The sequence below is a fragment of the Pseudonaja textilis genome, chromosome 9, assembly GCF_049901715.1.
Source record: "Pseudonaja textilis isolate UNSWEBS1 chromosome 9, rPseTex1.2, whole genome shotgun sequence".
Lineage (NCBI taxonomy): Eukaryota > Metazoa > Chordata > Lepidosauria > Squamata > Elapidae > Pseudonaja > Pseudonaja textilis.
Genome location: NC_141998.1, coordinates 3,165,222 through 3,190,184, shown reverse-complemented (window position 1 = coordinate 3,190,184; position 24,963 = coordinate 3,165,222). Strand labels below are relative to the sequence as shown.

The 24,963-nt window shown below is 44.9% G+C and overlaps 1 protein-coding gene across 1 annotated transcript in view; it reads right to left on the bottom strand.

The window, feature by feature from the left end:
* The window catches only part of SEMA4C (semaphorin 4C), a 90,885-nt gene that overhangs the window by 46,489 nt on the left and 19,433 nt on the right, over positions 1–24,963 (bottom strand). The window contains exon 2 of the mRNA XM_026715109.2: positions 13,915–14,150. Within this exon, the coding sequence (XP_026570894.1) occupies positions 13,915–14,080 (166 nt within the window). The 5' untranslated portion in view covers positions 14,081–14,150. The remainder of the gene's footprint in view (positions 1–13,914; positions 14,151–24,963) is intronic.

Here is a 24,963-nt window from a genome sequence, read left to right as displayed (position 1 = left end):
GACTCAGCCTTCCATCCTTCTGAGGTGGGTAAAACGAGGACCCGGATTGTTGGGGGCAAGAGGCTGACTCTGTAAACCTGCTTAGAGAGGGCTGTAAAAGCACTGTAAAGCAGTATATAAGTCTAAATGCTATTGATATCCTTCCTTCCTTCGTTCCGCCCACTGCCAGCAGTTCAATCCTCACTGGCTCAAGATTGATTCAGCCTTCTGTCCTTCCGAGGTGGGTCAAATGAGGACCCGGATCGTTGGGGGCAAGAGGCTGACTTTGGAAACTGCTTAGAGAGGGCTTGTAAAAACACCGTGAAGTGATATATAAGTCTAAGGGCTATTGCTATTGCTATTCCCACAATCCTTTGCCTCTATTCCTCAGGTATCCTGAGATCATCCTTCCTACCCCTTTAGAAACACGCCAGGAACCACACGGCAATTAGGAGCAGCGCCAGACCCCAAAACTGTGGCACGAAAGGTTATAAAACGGGGACAAAACTTGACTCAGCAACTTTCTTGCTTAGCCCAATGGAAATTTTGGGCTCCATTGAGGTCATCCATGGAGGACTAGCCCTCATGTTATCTTCTCATCCTAGAATGTGTTTGTCTTCTCATGATGGAACATTTTTTTTATTTATTTATATTTTTTTTTGGCCTTCTCAGCCAGTAACATTTTGGTCTTCTTCGCCCGCCGCACAGGTGACACACAGGTGAGCAGACAAAAGCCACTGATGGCAGCCAAAGAGCGATCACCATGGAAGCCTTGGGTGTGCGTGCAGAAAACCCCACAGGCTGTTATGTCTGGAACTAAAATTAGTCTGGGTGGCCACAGAGGCCCAGAGATGATCGCTAACGCAGCATCCCCACGAAAGGAAAGAGAGAGGCGTCCTTGGGGAGGCAAGCGCATGAGATCATGCTCCGGTGTTTATGACAACGTTGGGAGTATCGCCCTGGGGAGAAGAGCAGGACAATTCAGGGGAGACCACACACACTCGCACACGCACACATACACACCCTGGGAGCTCGTGGCGAGCATGGAAGGAGGTGGGAGGTATTAAGAACCCACGGATTCTTACTCAGGGGATGATACTCCAAGACAAAGCAAACTCACCAGTTGCCCAACTGGGCTTCCCTAAGGACTGGACGCCCAACTACAGGTGACGGTGGTGCAGGTAGTGAGGGAAGAGGAGGGGAGTTGAAGTCCAACCCATGCAAAGGGCTCCAGAGGTTGGGGGTTTGCCTTATTTTATGAAATGCAACCCTGAAACGGGATTTTGGCGCCCCGATTTCAAATCCTCCAATTACATCTCAGAGCTCAGCAAGCTAAGCTAAGCTTTCCTTTCCTTTCTCTTCCTTCCTTCTTTCCTTTCTCTTCCTTCCTTCTTTCTTTCTCTTCCCTCCTTTTTCCTTTCTTTTCTTTTCCTTCCCCTCCCTTCTTCCTTTCCTTTCCTCCCCCTTCCTTCCCTCTCTTCTTTCTTTCACAACTTTTTCTTTTTTCCTTCCTTCCTTCCATCCATCTTTCTCTTTTCCTTTCCTTTCCTCCCCCTTCCTTTGCTCTCTTCTTTCTTCCTTTCATCCATCTTTCTCTTTTTCTTTCCTTTCCTCTCCCTTCCTTCGCTCTCTTCTTTCTTCCTTTCATCCATCTTTCTCTTTTTCTTTCCTTTCCTCTCCCTTCCTTCGCTCTCTTCTTTCTTCCTTTCATCCATCTTTCTCTTTTTCTTTCCTTTCCTCTCCCTTCCTTCGCTCTCTTCTTTCTTACACTTCTTCTTTTTTCCTTTCTTTCTTCCTTTCATCCATCTTTCTCGTTTCCTTTCCTTTCCTTTCTTCTCCCTTCCCTCTCTTCTTTCTTACACATTTTCCTTTTTCCTTTCTTCCTTTTTCCTTCCTTCCATCCTTCTCTTTTCTTTCCCTCTCCTTTCCCCTTCCTCCCCTCTCTTCTTTCTTACACTTTTTTCCTTTGTTTCTTCCCTTTCTTCCTTCCATCCATCTTTCTCGTTTCCTTTCCTTTCTTCTCCCTTCCCTCTCTTCTTTCTTACACAATTTCCTTTTTCCTCTCTTCCGTCTTCCTTCCTTCCATCTTTCTCTTTCTTTTCCCTCTCCTTTCCCCTTCCTGCCCTCTCTTCTTTCTTACACTTTTTTCCTTTGTTTCTTCCCTTCCTTCCTTCCATCCATCTTTCTCTTTTCCTTTCCTTCCCTTTTTCCTCTCCCTTCCCCCCTCTTCCCTCTCCTTTCTTAATACAACTTTTTCCTTTTTTTCTTCCTTTCTTCCATCTTCCTTCCTTCCATCCATTTCTCCTTTCCTTTCCTTCTTCTCTTTCCTTTCCTTTCACTTTTCTTCCTCTCCTTTCCCTTCCTCCATCCCTTCCCCTTTCTCTCTCTCTCTCTCTCTCTTCCTGCTTCTATTGTTTTTATTAACCACTCAAAGTGGGTGACACACCTAATACATCCCTTCCTACTTCTATTTTCCCCCATAACAACAACCCTCTGAGGTGCGCTGGGCTGAAAGAGAGTGACTGGTCCAAGACCATCCAGCCTCCATGCCTAGCCTGGAGCCTTAACCACTAAACAAAACTCCTCAGACTTATTCAAATTAGGATGTTCAATTGCCAAAACCCCCCCCCAAAAAGATAAGGACTACAGTGAAACCAAATGGTAAGAGTCCCATGGGGTGCAGGTAACCCTGGACTTGCAAATATTCATCTCGCAACCAAAGTTACAGCGCACCCCTGAAAAAAAAGTGACCAATGACTATTTTTCACACCTATGACAGTTGCAGCATTCCCGTGTGGTTGTGTGATTCAAAATTTGGGAGCTTGGCAACTGTCCCATATTTATGAGAGTTGTAGCCATCCCACGGCCCTTTGATCCCTGCTTGCAAACTTCCTAGCTGGCTTCGGACAAAGCAAAATAAAAAGGGGAAATCCATGACTCTGTGGTTTGCGTAACGGCCGTGCAAAATCCAGGGCATCCTATTTAGCAACCGAAATTCCGATTCCAATTGCCGCCGACTGACAGCTAAGTTGAAGGCTCACTGTATTCCCCTCAGGGAGGGTCACTTTAGCAATGCCAAATTCATCAGCAAGAGTTAAAGGTGTGGCCTCCCTCCCTCTATTTTTGGGGGAATGGATGCAGAGGTGGTATTCAGCCGGTTCTGGAGAACCGGTAGTGGAGATTTTGAGTGGTTTGGAGAACCGGCAAATCCCACCTCTGACTGGCCCCACCGCCATCTATTCTCTGCCTCCCATCGAGTCCCAGCTGATTGCCTGGGTCATCTTTGGTTGCCCTGCACAGGAGAACGGAGCTGGAAAGCAGGTTAGTGGGGCAGGGAGGGAGTGGGGATTTTGGCAGTAACCTTCCCCTGGAATGGGGAGGGAATGGAGGTTTTACAGTCTCCTTTCCCTGCCACGCCCACTAAGCCAAGCCACACCCACAGAACACCAGGCCCACCAAGCCACGCCCACATCTGATCAGCTGGGTCTCCTTTTGTTGCCCTGCCCAGGAGAACGGAGCTGGAAAGCAGGTTAGTGGGGTGGGGAGGGAATGGATATTTTGCAGTATCCTTCCCCTGTCATGCCCACTAAGCCACGCCACGTCCACCAAGCCACGTCCACAGAATCGGTAGTAAAAATGTTTGAATCCTACCACTGGATGGATGCAAAGGGAGATTTTAACACACACACACACACAGAGCCACGAATTCCAAGAATTCTAGTTGTTCTGCTGCTACATGGAAATACATTAAGCTGCCTTCATCAGTAAAATGTAAGTTTACAGCACTGATTCTTTTTCCAAATATTTTGTCAACAGCGAGCAAACCCTCATAAAGCTGTCTCCACCACCTCCCATTTTGCAAATTCAGCTCAGATTTGTGCATCAACTTTTCCATTATCAAAGACATCGCTTATTAATCCAATCCATCTCTTTCAATAGCTAGGAGAAACTTCCTGGGCTGCCTCGAAGACGCATCCTTGCCACTAAGTGACATATTTTAGATTAAATTTTAATGAGAGCAAAGCAGTGGTAACACCGCCAATATGAATTTATTGTTTTAAGGAGGGGGGAAAAAAGTGTCCTATGTATTTTTTTTCTCTCCTATCTATTCCTTTTTTTTTTTCCTGATAAAATTGCCTTGCGATAGAACTGGGCTCCGAAGGGGATTAACCTGCAGGAATTGTCTAGCTTTCCCCACACGCTTATTATACACAAAGGATTAACGACAAAGGCATTTCATCAGAACTCGGCCTTCCTTGGAAATGACATCAGGGAAAATGATGTCATGAAAATGATACACCCCCCCTCCCCAATTAAATTAATTGCTTGAAATAAACGTTGGAATGAAACAAAAATGGTGAGATGTCCAAACTTGGTGAGAATGAATGGGACCTTCCGGTCTTGTGACGTTTGGGCAATTTTATAAGAAGATGCAAAACTTGGGAGCGTTCTAGGACAAAATCGCAGAATTGCAAGACTTCAGGCAACTGGGATTTGGGGTTTGGAGTGGCTCCAAAGCATCCTGCCAGCTTGCACAATCACACTATCGCCTAAAAAATGGATACTAATACTGACCCCAATTTTATACATTGTTGTGGTTCGCCGGCAGCCTGTGCAGATGGCAGTGGAATCGGACAGTGGGGAAGAATGGGGACCAGTTCAGGAATCTGGGGAGGACTTGGACAAGGGTCCTGCATCCGATGCAGAGATGGGGCCAGAACCATCTGGGAGTGGGGTGCTGACTCCGGAGCCTTTAGAATCTGGCAGCAGTGAGGAAGAGGACCCAGGGAAGCCTGTTCCCAGTGCGCGTATGCGCAGAGCTGCTAGAAGGCAAGAGCAGTTGAAAACAAAAGGGGCGACTTGGGAGTAAGGCTGGGAGGTGATTGCCTCTCCCATAAGGTATAAAGGACAGGCAAAGGTGAAGAAACCTTTGCAGGAAGCAAAGTCGTTCGTTTGGTTCAGATTCATTCTTGAAGCTCTTTGTACTTCGGTTGGTTTTCTTTCTAGTTCATTGGACAATTCTGTTATTGGCAGCACTTCACAGGAAAGAAAGGTGGGTGCTTATCTTGAGGGACTGTTTGAGATTCATTACCAATAAAACAAGACTTATTTTTAAAATAAGTGTGTGCGTAATTATGGTCTCGGAAGCCTTGGTCAGAACAAACATTTCATTGTTGCCACATCTTGCTCACCCAGATTTCTACAGCCCAGACAAGGTCGTCCTATTCTGAACAGACATATTTAGAGAAAGAAGGGGTAGCCCCATGGAACCCCATCACTTTGGAGCCAGTCGGCAAGTTGGGATTTCTGCAAATATGTCATAAAAGCAGTCACAAATGGTTTGTTTATTTATATCCCATCTTTATTGGCGGTGCAGAGGCTCGGCGGTTAAGACACTGGGTTTGTCAGCTGGAAAATCAACCACCCAGGTTCAAGACCCAAACTCCACATGACAGGGTGAGCTCTCGTCCTCCCCTCCAGTTCCTGCCCACCTAGTAGTTCGAAAGCATGCAAAAGCGTGTAAGTAAATAGTTACCACCATTTCAGTGGGAAGGTAACAGTGCTCCCTAATGTCATGCTGGTCACATGACCACTGAAATGACTTCAAACTACGCTAGCTCTATGACCTTGAAACGGAGATGAGTACCGCCCCCTATAGTGGACAACAACTAGTGGAGTAAAATCCGCAGTGACTTTTACCTTACTTTATTTTTACAAATGGCTCAAGGCACCCAATATATTCAACCCTTGTTGGTGAGGCCATCACAAAAATGACAACACAAAGAAAGGCCAAGAAAAAGCATGGGCTTTTGCTAAACCCATCTACAAATTTTCCCCAAACACCTATCTATTTATTTATACAGCCATTTATATGTTCTTTATCACCAAGACCCGGCGGTACATAAATGGCTACGCAGACAAATAAACAATAAATAAATGATGTCCCTGGGCATTTTTGCAAATACAAATTACGCTTGAAGCTAGCTCTTCAAGGTTGCTCCCTATTCATTTTCACTTAATTAAATGCAAAAGAGAAAAGATTAAATTTCAGCACGAGCCTTGGTGGCGCAGTGGTTAGCGTGCAGTACTGCAGGTTATTTCTGCTGACTGCAATATGGCAGTTCGAATCCCACCAGGCTCAAGGTTGACTTAGCCTTCCATCCTTCTGAGGTGGGTAAAATGAGGACCCAAATTGTTGCGGGAGATAGGCTGACTCTGTAAATCGCTTAGAGAGGGCTGTGAAGCATTATAAAGCAGTATAGCTATTGCTATTGCAAGGGCCAAGGAATACACACTGGTAGGCACTTCGCCATTGCAGGTGCCCACTGAGGATTCTTTGGTTGCGCCATTAGAGTAGTGGGATCCACAGAGATTTCTGGAGAACCTCCGAGGCCCCGACACCCTTAAAATGTACCCCAAAAGAGGGCCAGAATCAATGAAACACGTAGCCGAACCAGTGTTTTATTTCTCAGTAATGCGCAAAGACTGAAAACGAAAGCTGCTGGACACGCAAAGTTTTGCGCTTCTCCGAAAGGAAGAACAGGGGTGTTGCCACATCGAACCCTCTTGCCAACCAATTCAGCTTCACTTCCACTACTGACTTCCTGCCCTTTCCTCGCTAAACATCCCAGAATTGTATTCACAGCCTTCATTCATAACAGAAAGGATTTTCCCCCAGCCTTCTCAACCTGTCATCCTTAGACAATGTCCTGTGTTACACAACTCGAAGTCCAGCTGTTTTGAGAGGAGACCCATTGAGAAAAGGCTGGTGAGATCAGAACAAATCAAGAAGTTATGACCAGTTTTCCCGTTCACCCTCCCTCCACCTGAGACACCCAGTTTTTGGATTTTTCATCTAGCTTGCTTTCTTTCCAGAACATGAGGTTATTCTGTTTCAGACCATGTAATTTTCCACTTCTCATCGATGTCACTGCCTCTTAACTCAGTGTCATCTGTCAATTTAATGCACTGCCCGGACTGCTTTGTTTCTAGAGGCCAAGACGGTTACATAAGTGAAAATTAAAATGCAAAATCCAGGATGGTTTGGGCCACAGCTTCCCTGAAGATAAGGTTTGTCTACTGTGTTTAAAGCTATGTCTCTTCGATACGTTTCCTGAGAGAGCTAGGTATACGTATCTTCAGCGATTAATCTTTCTACTATTCATAATAATATTAATAATAATAACAACAATAATAATAATAAACAACACCATCGGTATTGATAAATTCACTGTCAGTAAATTGCAAAAGGCAGCTTTACTCGGAATAGCTTACATCCTGCAACAATACGTCTAACACCATCAAATATCAACACCTGCGAATCCCAGTTTCTTGGGATAAAAGTAGATAAAAATGCCAAATCCAATCTGATCATCTGGCTGACTGTGTGACAAACCATAAGAAAGACAAACGAACAAGCAAAAAGTCTGGATATTGGAGAAACCTGGAGAATAGAAGAGAAAGAATTGCAAATAAAAATAGAACAACTAGGAAGCAAAAGTACTACCAATAGTGATAGATGCCTCAGTTCCCCAATTATCTGGGGAACTATTTAAACACCTTCAACACTGACAAAAATCACCATCAGTCAAGTGCAAAAGGCAGCTTTGCTTGGAACAGATGCCACCCCTACGACAATATCTTTAATATTGTTAAACAATAACATCGGCTGATCCCAGATCTTTGGGAAGAACTTGGTAGGTGGATTAAAAACGCCAAATCCAGTCTAAACATCTGGCAGACTGCGCAACCAACCATAATAATAACAACAATTGAGGCTAGTACTCCATGAAAGCTTACTGAGTACTGGAGCGACCAAGCTGGCCTACACGAAAGACCAAATAAGGAATAGAAAAGACAATTTTGCAAAGCAAAATTATTACATGGCCAATACATTAAAAAAAAAAGCAGCAAGCAAAGCAGATAAGAAGACTTGGCAGTGACCAAAAGCGAGAAAATGGAAGAAAGAGATGGGATGATTCTTTCTGGCTACATAAGACCAAGCCTTAAGAACCAACATATACAAAGCCAGAATCGAGAAGACAACAGCAGGCCAAATGCCAGCTCAGCAAAGCCAAAGAGACAGTGGGTCACCTGTTTAGCCGCTGTAAGGAGATTACCCAGACTGACCACCCTCAGTGGCACAACAAAGCAGCAACAATGGTGCCTTGAAATATCTGCAAAAAATACCATTTAACTGCAAGCACGAATTAGTGGGACCATAAAACAGAGAAATAGAAGATGAAGGAATCAAAGTGCTTTAGAATTTTGATAGAACTCTCCAGAACTCCTATCGAATTCAAGGAGACAGTCGCCTGCCACATAACAATCCAGACTGAATAATTGCCAATTAAAAAGAAAAAAGTCTGGATAATAGACATGGCAATACATGGAGATAGTAAAATAGAAGAGAAAGAAGTGGGGAAAATCACAAAATATTAAAACCTGCCAACAGGTGTAGGATGGCTACGGCAAAGGAAAGTAACTACTGCATCAATAGGGACTGGAGTCTTGAGTGTAACCCCAAAACCTCAGAGCACCACTTGAACATTGACAAAATCCCCATCAATCAGTTGCGAAAGGCACCTTTACTTGAAACAAATTACATCCTTCTAGGATTCTTTTAGCGCTATCAAACAATATCACCTCCCTCTCTTGAGTCCTTGAGCAGAACTCAATAAGTGGGTGAAAATGCCAACTCCAGTCTAAATATCTCGCTTACCGTGTGACGAACCATAATATTGTTAACTTTTAAAAATTGGAACTGACTGAATGTACAGGAGACAAAAACATGAATATAGAAATAATGTAATAAGAAGTTGGAAATAGAATGCTGGCAAGGAAAAAAAAAAAGCCTCGCTCGGTCATTTATTTATTTATTTATTTGCAAAAGATTGAAAGGAAAGTGGATGAAGATAAAATCTGGCAGTACCTTACAAAATCTGTGCATTGTCAAAAATTTCCATCTGTCAACTATAAAAGGCTGCATTGCTTGGATCCACATATAAGACAAGAATGCCAACACATTACAACATCACATCACAATATCACATCGTAGGTTCTGGGGAAGAACTTGATGCAAACGAAAGCCAACACTAGCTAAAGAAGTAGCAGCTGCGATTTCACACTGTTGTGTATTTAAAAAATTTTTTTTTTCCATTTTAGAGTTTTGCTGTCCCAAAAAAGGAGGATTATGAGCCATTATTTATCAACATCAATGGTATTTTCCATTGGTACATTTTGCTCAAGCCAACCTCAGAGATCCTTGCTACAAGATGCTTACAACCCCAAAATTGACAGCAGTGAAGGAAAGGCAACAACAGATCAAAAAGGGAACAAAAGAGAAGAGTGAGGAAGTGCAATTATGCCCAAGCTTCCTTACAGTTTGGGAAAACTGGGTGAGCCTCTTTTGGACGTCCACAAGACTTTATGGAGGCTTGGTACTGTTGCAAAGTGGTTAAGGCTTGGACAGACTCCGTCCTTTATAGTTTTGAAGGTTGGGCACAGATTTCTCTTGACTTAAAATCTACTTTAAGAAGTGACTCTATGGCCAAATTCACACAATACCTTGTTCACCTTCAACCCAGGTTGACAAGACATGTGCCAGGTTAAAGTTAAACAAATAAACCATGTTTTGGCTTAACTCGGTGGCTTCCTTTCACATTGATTCAGACCATAGTGAGTCACCCCCCAAAAAAAAAAAAACCTAGCAAAATCCATTTCAGCCTAATCAAATCTCCTGTACAAATTGATTCCACATGTCTCGTTCAGCTGCCCACCCCAGGGAATACTCGAACAAGGGAATGTCCTGGGAAATTATTTTTTTGTGAAGCTTTCCATCCTTGGAGCTCATGCAGATTTCAACCCCAGCATCTGACAGCTAACCTTTGGACATGGTGTGATTTACTGCTGAGGAGTTGTAGAAAAATCAGCGTAAACTGAGATTTAGTTGGGTTTGAGAAAGTTGAAAATATTGACTCTCCTCTCCTAACCCTCCTTCCCCCCCAAAAAAAGCAAGGGGGAAGATCTTGAATACCTAGCACCTGTTCTATCCAAAACCCTATCGATGGTGGCCCTGAGTCACTGGCGAGACGAAAACAATTGCAACTCTTGGATATGGCACTAAAATCTGAAATTATTGAGTCTGGTTTCCCCAAGCCACTGGCTTCTTCAAAATTAGCTTTTCCTTTTCCAGCTGCTTCTGGGCTCCTTCCAGCCACCTGTCTCTCTTCTTTGTATGTAATTAATAGCGACTCCCAATTTAATTAACAGCTCCTAGGGAGCTCCAGCTAAGCCCGCATCTAAAATGCCATCAGACCTCAGCTCTGGCCTGGTCTCCGTTTATCTTCCCCCTCCCTTGTCGACAATTGCCAGCAGGGGTGAGTTTCTGAAAGGGAAGCTGGACAAGCTAACATCACCGACGCCCAAGCTGGGTCAAGCTTGTGGATCCACTGCTGATGATGTTCAAGAGGAAGGCGCTCCAGAATTGTTGTGGTTCGCCGACAGCCTGTGCAGATGGCAGCGGAATCGGACAGTGGGGAAGAACGGGGACCAGTTCAGGAGTCTGGAGAGGACTCGGACGAGGGTCCTGTGTCCAATGCACTGATGGGGCCAGGACTATCTGGGAGTGGGATGCTGACTCCGGAGCCTCTGGAGTCTGGCAGCAGCGAGAAAGAGGACTCAGGGGAGCCTGTTCCCAGTGCATGTGTGCACAGAGCTGCTAGAAGGCAAGAGCAGCTAAGACAAAAGGGGAGTAAGGCTGGGAGGTGATTGCCCCTCCCATAAGGTATAAAGGACAGGCAAAGGTGAAGAAACCTTTGCAGGAAGCAAAGTCGTTCGTTTGGTTCAGATTCATTCTTGAAGCTCTTTCTACTTCGGTTGGTTTTTGTTTTAGTTTATTTGACACTTCTGTTATTGGCAGCACTTCACAGGGAAGAAAGGTGGGTGCTTATCTCGAGGGACCGTTTGAGATTCATTACGGGCTGGGAATGAAAACAATTCCCAGCGTTGCAATCAAACACAAAGACTTGTTTTTAAAATAAGCGTGTGCACAATTATGGTCTCGGAAGCCTTGGTCAGAACAAGGATAAATGCTACGGTGGGTGGGTTAGGCTTGCCCGCCAATGAGGGACCCTTCCCCAGATCTGAGAATGAGACAACCAGGAGAAGTAGCTGGGGCTCAACATTCTTCAGGTAACCTGGTGATCAAGAGGTTTTCAAAAGTAGACCAAACTACTAGTTGACTGGGATGGAATAAGATCTCCTGCCATAGACTAGAAGACTTTTGCTGTTCCTTCCCAGCCCTATGATTTTATGTTTTATGCTCTGTTAAGTTGGGGAATCCACATCACTTTCTAAGAGCAGAAGCCAAGGTCCCCAATTCAATTCCATGGGGGAAAAAAATCACAGAAGGATCTCACAATGTTTTGAGATAGCCAGGAGAGACTTAAGGAGATGCAGCTTGCACATCACTTTCCTTCCTGTTCTGTCCTCTATTTGTTGTCCTCTTCTCACCCAACCATAGCAGATTCCAGCCAACAAGGGAGAGCTTCACCCTTGAGTGGCAGCGTTACCACCATCTCTGGTTATACAGAAACCAGAGAGGCTAAGCACGGGCCAAATTCTGAGGGAGAAACTTCAGATTTCGATTTAAAACAGAAATAGCAACAGCGCTTCAGGTTTACATGCCACTTCACAGTGCTTTGACAGCCCCCTCTAAGCAGTTTATAGAGTCAGCGTATTGTCCCCCCAACAATCTGGCTCCTCATTTTACCGACCTCGGAAGGATGGAATTGAATCAACCTTAAGTCGGTCAGGATCGAACTACTGGCAGTTGGCAGAGTCAGCCTGCAATGCCGCATTCTAACCAAGGCTGCAGAGGCCACTTTTTGGCTACAGGTTGGGCACCCGTGGTTGCGGGTATAGGGCAGCAGAAATTTTGTGTTCCTCTGACGAAGGGTTGGAAACAAGCAGCAAATACAATGACATACACCCATATGGTGCTGGAACACACCTCTCAGTGTAAATTAAGAGCTTGGCAGGGTATGTTTTTGGCTTTCTGTTCTCAAAAGCTGACAACTGGCCAGGAGGATAACATTCTGGTTCAACCAGTATACAGGCTGGGTAGAAACACCAGGCACGTCCTCATCGTAGCTTCCCTCTCCTCCTCCTCTTATTTCTCCCTCGTGCCAAGAAAGTGGCAGAATCATGCATCTTACAAAAAATAAAAATAAAAATGGCCCAGCACCAACCATCCAGTGAGAGGATGGCATCGAAGAGAGTATCCTTTCCGTTACGGTTCTTTTCCTTCTTCTCGGTAAATAAGAAGCATCTCTCGGAGGTTCCTACTTGAAGCTCAATGATCTTGGCGCTACCATGTAATCTCTCCTGGCACCTGGCAACCTCCATGCCCCTTTCTGATTTCTTCCAACTGTTCATTACTTCAAAAGCCTTCGCCAGGCTGCGGGCACGCTGCAAAGTTAATTCCGCCCTGAAGCGTCACCCTCTTGGTTTCCCAGGCATTGCCTCTGGATCTCGTCCGATACGAAGGCGCTTATATTTAAAAAGAACCCTGACGAGATTCAGCCGTTGAAAAAGGTTTGGTTATTATCCAGCCAGGACAACAACAACAACAAAAAAAGGATGGCAAAAATAAATCGGGATTGGAAAATGCATCTGGAGAGCCACCATTTTGTTTTTTGTAGTAGGAACGTTTTGTGACTGTAGAAAGAATGCAGAGAATAAGCAAGAAAGACTGGAGGCTAAAATGTACGAAGAACGGTTGCTGGAATTGGGTATGTGTAGTCTGATGAAAAGAAGGACTCTAGGGGAGACATGTTAGCAGTATTCTGGTATTTCAGAGGCTGCCACAAAGAAGAGAGAGTCAAGCTATTCTCCAAAGCCCCCGAGGTCAGGACAAGAAGCAACGGATGGAAACTGATCAGGGAGAAAAGCAACTTAGAACTAAGAAGGAATTTCCTGACAGTTAGAACAATTAATCAGTGGAACAACTTGCCTCTGGAAGTTGTGAATTCTCCAGCACTGGAAGTTTTTAAAAAGATGTTGGATAACCATTTTTTTGTCTGAAGTGGTGTAGGGTTTCCTGCCTAGGCAGGGGGCTGGACTAGAAGACCTCCAAGGTCCCTTCCAACTCTGTTAACCTACCCTACCCTATTAAAGTGAATTGAGCTGAGGGGGATCAAAGGCAGCCCTCAAACCTGCTACCTGATGTTCTTCTTTCCTTTACCAAGCCTTCAGCTGATCCTCCTCCTCTTCTTCTTGTGCTATTTTGCCTCTCATTCGTGCCTTGGGTTCCTCTTTAACTTAAAAGAAAACTTCTAAGGGCAGTAATACACCTACTACCAGCACTGGGGTTGATAATACGACACTATACCAGCAATTCTAGTTCTGCCTTCTCTGAAAACTGATGCAAGCCAGGAAGGAGGGAGAAATTAAGGTCAGGGAGCCACAGGGGAAAAATTAAACTGTTAACCCAAAGCAGTAGAATTGCTTGCCTTGCTGTTCTTATTGGTGGGTGGCGCTTCCTACCAACTCACCTTTGATTAATTCAAACTTCAAAAGCTTGGATGGGACGCTTCAAAAGCTTGAATATCGTGCTTATGTAAGGTCTTTAAAAAAACAACAACTGGGTATGTGCCTTTAAAGAAGAAGAGAGAAAAAAAAAAGAATTCTATTCCCATCACATCTTCACAGTTATCACCAACATAACTTTGGAGATGGCTGTTCATTTCTTGGGAGTAAAAACGGAGGTTTCACATCCATTGGTTCTGAAACGCCAATGTGTAATTTAAAATACAAAAAACCACTACAAAAAAATCTCCCATCGTTTTCTTCGGGTGGATAAGTGTTAATTTTAACAACTGGACTATCAGAATCTCAACCGACTTTGAGTCTCTGGGAAGACACGATACTCACCGTGGTAGGGCACTGTTTTCCTGGGCACCAAGTTCCACCAGTTGCTGACAGCAGCAGAGCCCTCCGTGCTAAGGACCAGCGACGTTAAGAGAAACACGCTGAGAGCCAGCTGAGGAGCCATTCTGCTGGGGAAGGAAGATTCCCACCGTAGTCCAAGAAGAACCATCCACGCCAAACAGCTGCTGCTGCTGCTGCTACAATCCTGGGGTTTTTTTTTCCTTCCTCAATGAGTTGGCCTGGTAAGGGAGAGAAGCCAGCGGTTAGTTGGCTAAGGTTACAATGGCATCAACCACGTGCCCAGTGGGAAGGACCAGGAAGGAAGGTGGAAAGGAAGAGGGTCGCGTGGGAACAAAGGAAGCACCGAGGAGGAGGAGGGAGCTTCCATTTGGGTACCAGTCTTCCACTCGGAGGCTGAATGGCCCTGGTGATTCAGCCAATGAGCAACAGGAAGTAGAAATTTGAGAATCCCTCTTTCCTCCCCCCCAAAGCCTCACCACTCCTTGCTATCCCACACGCTCCCGTTTCCCAGATTTCACAATTTGGCTTCCTGTATATTTCTATTAAGGGAAAGCCCCCCCCTCCTTTTAAAAATTTTTTACATTTCCCAGAGAGGCTGGCCTGGATTGACAGAAGAGCCCCTGAATTGTAAGCAGCCCCTTAAACCAAAGAAACAAATGCTCCTACTCTCCTAATCTCCTCATTAAAGTTACAACGAGGAGGGGTTTGGATGGGAAATGAGGGCTTCAGCGGTGGGCAATTTCCGAGGACCGAAAGGGAAAGAAGGAAATTGTTTTTCGTGTTGCTGGCGGTAGCCTCCCCCCACCATCACAATCTGTTGCAGTCTATTATCTCTTAAATTTACAACCAGGAGTAAAAGGCAGCCCGACGAAGCTTTCCTGCTCGCAAAATTTATCGCCGCACAGGGATCCTGTGTGGTAGGCTGAACCAGAAGACAAGCGCTCATCCCGGGTCTCCAAATAAGCTTCAACAGCTGAATACAAGCCAGGTCTCCCCCCTCAAAATGCTGGTTCCTGCCCCCTTCAAAAAAGTGACCCCCCTCAAAGCGGTGTCAGTTCCCACAACAGTTGTGGCACAACTCTTTGAAGTGGTTTCAAGAGAGCGACTATCTCATGCAACTCTTTCCCTAAAGAGTTAAGTCAAGCAACAACAACAAAATAGCATCTTCCACCAATAAATGCTTTGTGAATGAGGAGCCAAAAACACAGAAACAAACGGCCTAACCTCAGCATCAATAGCTCAGCTTCTCCCAAACGGATGTTCTCCAAACCTCCTGGATTATAAAGCTGACGGTTCTCTGATTTCTCTTCCAAGAGGTTTGAGCATCGTTAAGATTAATGAAAAAGATAGACCGACCCAGTACGTGTGTAATCAATTTATCAGCCAGTGGATACCTGCACACAGGATTGCAAAAGCTAGTTCTACAGTCTAACCAGATTTTAGTCGTTCGGGATAAATATCAAGCCCGCTAGATATAGAGTCATTGATATGCATGCATGCGCAGCTTTTAAAATATGGCTTCCATGATGCTCAGGAATAAGCAAGTGGCCGGGGGTCGGGGGGGGGGGATAGTTTTTTAGGAGGAAAGTGTGCTGTCATGCTCCTGTTGGAGTCTGAATCTGAGAAGGAAGATGAACAGCTGACAGGGAGTGTGAGTGTGGCTCAGTTGGCTGTGGAAGAAACTGGGGACGGGCAAAGTCCGGCTGGGCAGAGCAGGGGAGAGGTTGAACAAGGGAGAGGTTGAACAAGGGAGAGGGAGTTCAGAGGAAGACCCAGGCCCACCCCCTCTTCATCCTAGGGCATGCAGGGAGGAACGGAGAAGGGAGCAACGTGGGTTGCGTGGCTTACGGGGGAGGAAAGGGCCCTGATTCCCTTCATTAGCCACAGCTGGGAATGAAAGTTTAAATAACTGAATGCTGACTGCGGCAGCTCCTGGGAACAAATATGAGTTTATCTTATGTTGACTTTGTCGATTTGTGTTCCTGGTGCTTTACCTACTGTGTTGAGTTTCATGCCTGGAATTCTTGCGCCTGCCCTGCCAGATTAATTATCTCATCTTGCCTTGATTGGACTTTAAGTTACAGTTTCTGTTGACCATGTTTTGGACTCAATTTTCTGCAGCCAAAGGCTGTTCCTGGGAGTTTTTTTTTCTCCAGCCCAGAAGGTAACCAGGAGATTGGGGGCAAAGTTGGAGCTAATAAAGGGACTCCTACTGATTACCTGACTGTGTTACCTTTGTGCCATGCGCCTTTGGGTCATCACAGGTGCATGAAACAGGAAAAAAAAACTGGTCTATTTCAGACTCAAAACAACCTGCTTTATACTGGAGGCTCTGCCAAACTATTCTGGTTCTGCACAAATAGGGATTGTCCTTGATTTACGACAATTGAACCCCAATTTTTTGTTGCTAAACGAGACAGTTACGTGAGTTTTGTCCAATTTTATGACCTTGCTTGGTACTGTTAAGTGAGTCACTGCAGCTGTTAAATTAGTAACATGGTTGTTGAGCGAATCCGGCTTTCCCGCCTTGATGGAAGGTCGCAGAAAGAGGATTACATGACCCTTTGGACACTGCAACTGTCATAAAGACGAGACAGCTGCCAAGTAGCCAGATTTTTGATCCGAGGAGCGCAGCTGCAACAGTCGTTCAGTGTGAAAAATGGCCCACAAGTCACTTTTTCCAGTGTCGTCCTAACTTTGGTCACTAAGTAAATGCTTGTAAGGCAAGGACTGCCTGTAAAATAATTTCAGGGTTTGGGAGCAACCAAAATTCACTGGCTGACTACCCTCCAAGAAGTTTTCCCAGGCTGAAACCTCTCAGCCCAACGCACCTCACAAGGTGCTTATGGGGAAAATAGCAGGAGGAATGAGGAAGTAGGCATGTATGTTTGCCGCCTTGAGTTGTTTTGATAAAAAATAAATAAAGGCAGGCTATACGTTACCAAATAACGAATAGCTAAGTAACCTCCCTTGCCTTAGCTGGCTCCACAATATCCTTGCCTTTTCCCTGACCTGCCTCCCATTACTTCTGGCTGGAGCAAAACTCTAGAAAAAGTGCAGAGAAGAGCAACCAGGATGATGAGGGGACTGGAAGCTAAAACATACAATGAATGGTTGCAGGAACTGGGCTTGGCTAGTCTAGGGAAGAGGAGGACCAGGGGAGACAGGAGAGCACAGTTCCAATATTTGAGGGGCTGCCCCAGAGAGGAGGAAGGGGGTCAAGCTGTTTTCCAAAGCACCTGAAGGTGAGATAAGGAACAATGGATGGAAACTGAACCAGGAGAGATTCAACCTGGAAATAAGGAGGAATTTTCTGACGGTGAGAACAATCAAGCAACGGAGCAGAAGTTGCCTTCAGAAGTTGTGGGAGTTTCATCCCTGGGCGCTTTCAAGAATAGACTGGACTGCCATCTGTCAGAAATGATGTAAGGTTTCCTGCTTGGGCAGGGGAGGTTGGACTAGATGACCTACAAGGTCCCTTCCAACTCTATTATTATTCTGTTATTCAGAAGTTGTGGGAGCTCCATCACTGGAGGCTTTTAAGAAGAGACTGGACTTCCCTCTGTCAGAAATGGCATAGGGTCTCCTGCTTGGGGGTTGGACTAGAGGACCTACAAGGTCCCTTCCAACTCTGTTAATCTGTTAAAACAACCCCTACTTCACTCCATGCACAGCCTCAGATGCCCCAACGCTGCCTGTCTCATCTCGTGTCAGAAATGCAAGAACTAGAAAAAGGGGGAAGTATTAGTTTAATATTATTATTTTTTAAATTAAAAGCTTAAAACATCGTAGCCATTGTTCCACCCTGCCTGTAAAAACCACTTCTGTGCGTGGAACGTTTTAACTTTCCTTCTCAGCTTTCCTTTCTCTCCCAGGCTTTTTTTCACAAGGCTGCTGAACTCTCCAAAAATGTTTACTTAAAAAAATAAGTCGCATCAAAAAAAAAACCAGTGAGTTAGTCCAGGCACCTCCGAAAGGCCCCCGATTGGTGCTTTTAAAATACTTGGACTGGGGAAATGTTTCCGGAACCTGCCCCTCCCCACCCACCCACCCCTTTTAAAAAAATATTCAAAAGTTCCAATTTTTTCTGACGTGGCAACCCACAGCGCAGCCTCGAGCCAGTCTCTCAAAGCCGGTTGGATTCTGCAGCAACTAGCGATGCCTTTTTGCCAACTGGCAGGAAAAAAACACCCAAGTTTATTATTTTTTATTTTTGCATAGGATATACCTACTCCAGCTAGCGTGCTTTTTTTTTTTTTTTTGCTTTTTTCCTTCCTCTCCCTGAATTTTTTTTTTTTTTTTGTAACGCAGCAGGGAAGGTCACTTGTTTTCCTACGGGCCACCGCTGACAGCAGTAGAACCAGATGGGCTACTTAAGTTGAATCGACCTGGTGTCATTTTTCAAGATGTGGTATTATTTACGCAGCTGATTGTTTGAAGCCCAGCAATGGGGAAGGCAAACGGCCCAGGAAGGAATGTGCAAAAACAGCAAATGGAGGAGGAGGAGGAGGAGAAAACTTTCCTGCCCAGTTTCAGCTTTGGAATATTTTTTTGCAAAGGAAGCACACAAAATTTCAAGCAGAGGGTATTCAATGTTTGATGGATAATATGAATTATTATGCAATGTAATTGAGACTATGAAATGGATGCACAAAATTTTTTTGTAAACCAACTGACACACTGCTTGTATATTTATGAAAGAAAGCTGGATGTTTTTATGTTTTGTTTGATTTTGTTTGTCTTTAAAAACCAATAAAACTTGTTTTGTAAAAAAAAATAAAAAATTTCGAACCGCTGAGCAGCTAATCAATTCTTCACAGTCCGTTTTCCCTTCTTATTTCTTCCTCAGTGCAAAATCCTTCTTCACTTCTGGGAACACTCACTCTCTCCTCGCCACTTACACGATGGCGGCCTTGGACAGATTTGCTCTAACCAAATAAACTATTCTAAACCAATGATGCTCCTGTTTCTGAAGTTACTTCTGATAGACTGCCTCTAAGCTTGGAAGATCTATATCCAGTGGTGGGATTCAAATTTTTTTAGTACCGGTTCTGCGGGCGTGGCTTGGTGGGCGTGGCAGGGGAAGGATATACTGCAAAATCCCCATTCCCTCCCCACCCCACTAACCTGCTTTCCAGCTCCGTTCTCCTGTGCAAGGCAACCAAAGGAGACCCAGCCGATCAGCTGGGACTCAATGGGAGGCGGAGAAGAGATGGGTTGGTGGGTCCAGTCAGAGGTGGGATTGGCCGGTTCTCTGGACTACTCAAAATTTCTGCTCCTGGTTCTCCAGAACTGCTCAGAACCTGCTGAATACTCACCTCTGGATCTATCCTAGCTAAAGAGCTGTGGATGGATTAATCCGCCCACAGGATCCTGAACCTTCAAATCCTCCGCAGCTGAACCCAGGAAGAAAACCATTTGCAAACTGAACAAATTATTCTCTCTTTCTTAATCCCCTGCCAAATTAAATTTCCCAGTCCAGTGAGTTTGAAAATGATCAGTTGCAAAGATATCTTTTGGTCCCATCAAAAACCAAGGAATAATAATAATAATAATAATAATAATAATAATAATAATAATAATAATAATAGAGCAGAAAAGAGAAGGGAGGAAGGAACAGAACTTTTTCTATTTTTCTTTCCCTGCTACGGGACACACGCACACATTTAACATTTCCAGGGGCTGGGGGAAAAAGGAGAAAAGAACAGAAAGAGCATTATTTAATTCCAGGATTTTGTAAACCCGGGAATGGTCTTTTTGGAAAAAAAAAATATCAGCAAATTTCTCTCTTCGGAATCTCTTGCCAACTCAAAAGGGCTGAGATTTTCATGGCTTGGAAAAAGTGCGTTTGGTTTCAAGCTGGACAAGGACTTTTCTTCTGGAGGGGGGCAAACTTTCCAAAACACTGTCTCTTTGAAAGCTTTATAGCAGAAACTTTTCCAGGCCAAAGGCCGCTCTCCTTTTCCCCCCCACACACACCCCACAAAAAAGGGCGAGTCGGTGACAAAAACACCGGGTGAGGCCAAAACAAAAACAGCAAACATACATATTCCTTAATTTAATTGATACGCCTAGTCAATTCCAATTTAATTCAGTTCAAACCGGCCGATAGGACCCGTCATCATCTGCAAAATAATGTGCTCCTTCCAGGATATGTGTGTGTGTGTGTGTTGTGTGTGTGTGTGTATATAGCTCCTTTTCTTGATTCCCATTCAGCCTTGTACTTATCGGTTTCTTTTGTATTGTTTGGGTGGGTTGTTGTTTTTGCATTGTTCTTTGTTTTGAAATGTTTGCAACTATTGTGAAGCCTGGAAGAATCCTTCCTCCTCTTCCTCTTCCTCCTCCTCCACCTCCTTCTCCCCTCCAAAAAACCAAACTTTTGGAGAGTTTGTGGTTCCCATCCAGGCACTGGCTTTAATAGAAGGAAGGAAATATAGCTAACCCTTGTCTTACAAGCCGAGGTGGTATTGAGCCAGTTCTGACCAGTCCTGGAGAACCAGTAGCCGAAATTTGGAGTCATTCAGAGAACCGGCCAATCCCACCTCTGACTGGACCCGCCAACCCCATCTATTCTCCGCCTCCCGAGTCCCAGCTGATTGGCTGCGTCTTCTTTGGTTGCCCTGCACAGGAGAACGGAGCTGGAAAGCAGGTTAGTGGGGTGGGGAGAGAATGGGGATTTTGCAATACCCTTCTTCTGCCACGCCCCAAATGCCATGCCACGCCCACCAAGCCACACCCATAGAACCGATAGTAAAAAAATAAAAATTGAATGTCACCACTGTTTACGAGAGCTCATTCCACACCGATCAAAGTGACTTATGACTGTTTTTCAGAGTTACTTCAGACCTCTTGCGGCATCCCCGTGGACCCGGGATCAAAATCCAGGCCTTTTGGCAACTGACATGCACTTATGTCTGTTGCTGTGTCCCAAGGTCCCGTGATTTCCCCCTTTTTTCGCAACCTTCTTGACAAGCAAAGTCTCACTTCCCAACAAACATTGGGAGCTCAATTGTGGCCGTTAAGTCTAGGACTACCCTGTGGTTTCTTTGTCTGTCTGCTTTTTTTTGCACACTTGTTTTCCCGCATCGCTTTGCTCGGATGTGGGAACTTTTATATAAGGTGCAAATGAAACAAGGAAGCAGAAGGAAGGTTTGTCTTTAATATCCTGGCTGGCCAGCTTTTGAAAAAACATCTGTGCAAGAGGAAGCAAACAAAGCTAGACAGATCAGTGGCCCAACCCCGTGATTTATAGATTGGGGTGCTGCCCCTCCCATAAGATTTCCCACGTACACAGTTGAGTAACTGACCCCCGTCAACCTCTGTAGTATGATATGAGTTATCTCTCCTTCCTTGCCCTATCAGGCTTCCTGGCTGGCTTCCTTCTGAGATGACCAGAGTCAGAAGGTTACCTGCTTGTTTGGTCCTACCTCTGACTGGCCCCTCCCCCATCTAATCTCTGCCTCCCACTGAGTCCCAGCTGACTGGCTGGGTCTTCTTTTGTTGCCCTGCACAGGAGAACAGAGCTGGAAAGCAGGTTAGCGGGGTGGGGAGGGAATGGAGATTTTGCAGTAACCTTCCCCAAGGAGTGGGGAGGGAATAGAGGTTTTACAGTCTCCTTTCCCCTGCCACGCCCACCAAGCCACGCCCACCACGCCCACTAAGCCACACCCACAGCTGATCGGCTGGGTCTTCTTTGGTTGCCCTGCACAGGAGAACGGAGCTGGAAAGCAGGTTAATGCGGTGGGGAGGGAATGGGTTTTTTTGCAGTATCCTTCCCCTGCCACGCCCACCAAGCCACACTCAAGCCACACCATGCCTACCAAGCCATGACCACAGAACCACTACTAAAAAAAAAATCTGAACTCCACCACTGCACAAATCACAGACCCTTTTGAGTAGAGCAACCATATTTTGTTGGGTGGGGTGAGAAATGAAAGGACAAACTTGAGAAAAGGCCAACATCAGAAAGAGGCTCGTCACAGATTAAAAGAAACCTCGTTGTTTGTTATCACTTTTCTTGACCAAGGGAAAATTCAAGAAAAACTTGAAAAATGCATACCCTAATTTTTTTTTTTTACAAAAAGGAAAAGTCTAAAAATCAAACATTATTTTTAAAAAGACGGTTCAGTTTCCATGTGCTTCAAAAGACCAGGCATTCAGTGGTACCGTTTGTTACGAGTAAAAGTTAAATGACCCAAATTAAAGGACAAAGGGGGATTTTGAAGAGAACATCCTTCTAGCTAAAGGACAGCTTTTTAAAAATAAAAGGGCTCTTCTTTGCAAAAAGCGGCGCTTTGCACAAATTGTTCAGCGTATCAAGTTTGGCCTTTGCAAATGTTCTCTGATGGAGCCACCAAATTACCTTTGGCTCCCCTCAGACCATCTACCCAGCCAGGGGTCCCCAAACTTGGCAGCTTTAAGACTCGTGGACTTCAACTCCCAGAATTCCTCCTCCAATCATGTTAGCCCAGGAATTTTGGGAGTTGAAGTCCACAAGTCTTAACCTTGCCAAGTTTGGAGACCTTGCAGTAGACCAATCCCAACTCACAGACCAAACCTTACTCCTTCTAGCACTGATGATATTACCTAGTTGGGTAATGAAACATCTGCAAGAAAACCACCAAAATTCAGAGAACATCAAAGACCCCCCCACTGGTTCAACTCTGAGCGACAATTATTCTCTTCTATTAGGACAGGGGTCCCCAAACTTGGCAGCTTTAAGACTCGTGGACTTCAACTCCCGGAATTCCTCCTCCAATCATGTTAGCCCAGGAATGTTGGGAGTTGAAGTCCACAAGTCTTTAAGTTGCCAAGTTTGGGGACCTCTGTATCAGGCCAACAGGAGAGGTCAAGATGCGCGCACACACACACGCACACAAAAGGGCTAGTTATTTTTCTTATCTCCCTGGGGACGTCTTTCTCCCTACCTTAAGTTGCTTTTTTCAAAACTTGGATTTCCATTTCCCCAAAAAATGTAATTAAATGGAGTGAATGTGATGCCCCCAGAGGCATCCATAGAAAATAAAAAAATAATGGACAGGGATGAAAAAGAAGCTGCAGCCCAGCACTGTTGGCCTTAAAGAAAGGAGACAGCCAAAGAAGAGGAAGCTCCTGCCCCACAAGGGCCAAATGACGGGAGCACCCTCTCAACTCGCTCTTCAAACCTGATGCGCGCCTACTCGCCCCAAAAGTGTGCGTGACCGAGCTTGCGCGGGCTATTCCACAAGTGTGTCTCCTGCGGGGCCGCCCACTTTCCTCTCCAAGGAGACCTCCGTGGATGTAATTAAGATGATTTACTTTTCCATAATTCATTTTTTTTTTAATTATTTATTTTTTAAGAGTAAGGAATGGCTTCCTGCCCACTGAATCCTGGGCCCAACTTTGCAAAAGGAGGATTTGCAAATAACGAGGCATTTAGGGCGAGACATGGAGCAGAAAGCCAATTTTTTTTTTTTTAACTTTTAATCAAGATGAAATCTGGGTTCGGAGATTTAGGTGCCAAGCTAAGCTTTACGGGAAACGGGGAGCCTTGTTGAAAAAGCCTCTTTGCAAAGATAGAGGGAGATTTCCAATTGGCTTTGAAGAGCAGGTAAGACTCACGGACAGTCCCAAGTGTGGAGGTGGGATCAAGAGGCAAGACTGGAGGGGTTAGGTTGGCATATCCTTCTGGATGATGAACTGGCTGTTTATAGGTAGTCCTCAACTTACAAGAGTTCATTTAATGATCCTTCAAGTTACAACAGCACTGAAAAAAAGGGACTTAGGACCAGGGGTGGAATTCTACCGGTTCAGACCGGTTCCACAGAACCGGTTGTTATGATTCTGCACACTTCGGTCTTTCCATACGTTTTTATGAGAGATGTCGTCCGTGCGTTTTTGAGTTGTTTTCATCCGTCGAAACACAGGTCTTTGAGATCTCATAAAAAGCCACGGGTTCTGAAAGATGAGCACAACTCAAAATGCACTGACGACATCTCCTCGAACGGCGACGAAATGTTTGCGACCAAATCACCAAGCTTGGAGCTCAAACCAACAGCCTAATTTAGGAAATTGCCAAAGCTGGAAACTGCTAAAAATAATAAAGCTTCTGTCTGGATAGAGTCCATCCGCTGAGCCCAGAGAGGTCTTTGGAACAAGGCAGGTGTTCCACAGAATCTTGAATCTTTCAGCAAGTTCACCCGTGGAGCCAGCCTGAAATTAGTCTATCAACCTCAGGTGTACAGATAAACAACCTTTTTACTTCTTTTACTATTTTGGCAAGCTCCCTGCAAGGAGGAGCCAGACAGGTTGGGCCTGTTTTCTCTTGGCTGGCTGGTTGGCTGGCAGCACCCAAGCCCTTGCAACTAGTTGTAAACAGAAGCAGTCTCCTGCCCCAAGGAACAAAATCTACACATGGGGCACCCAGGGAAAGGCCCTCTCGGTACTTTCTACAGGAGGAGGAGGGGGAGGAAGAGAAGAGGGGAGGGGCAGAAGAAAAGAGATTGAGAAAGAGAAGAAAAAAGATTGAGAGAGAGAGAGAGAAGACAAGTGATTGAGAGAGAAGAAAAGAGACAGAGAGATTGGAGAGAGAGAGAAGAAAAAAGATTGAGAGAGAGAGAGAGAAAAGAGATTGAGAGAGAGAACAGAGATAAAGAGAGAGAGATAAAAGAGACTGAAGAGAAAGAGATTGAGAGAGAGAAGAAAAAGATTGAGAGAGAGAGAGAGAAAAGAGATTGAGAGAGAGAGAAGAAAAGAGATTGAGAGAGAGAAGAACAGAGATAAAGAGAGAGAGATAAAAAGAGACTGAGAAAGAGAGATTGGAGAGAGAGAAGAAAAAGATTGAGAGAGAGAGAGAGAAGGCAAGAGATTGAGAGAGAGAGAAGAAAAGAGACAGAGAGAGAGATTGGAGAGAGAGAGAAGAAAAAAGATTGAGAGAGAGAGAAGAAAAGAGATTGAGAGAGAGAGAAGAAAAGAGATTGAGAGAGAGAAGAATAGAGATAAAGAGAGAGAGATAAAAAGAGACTGAAAGAGAAAGAGAGATTGGAGAGAGAG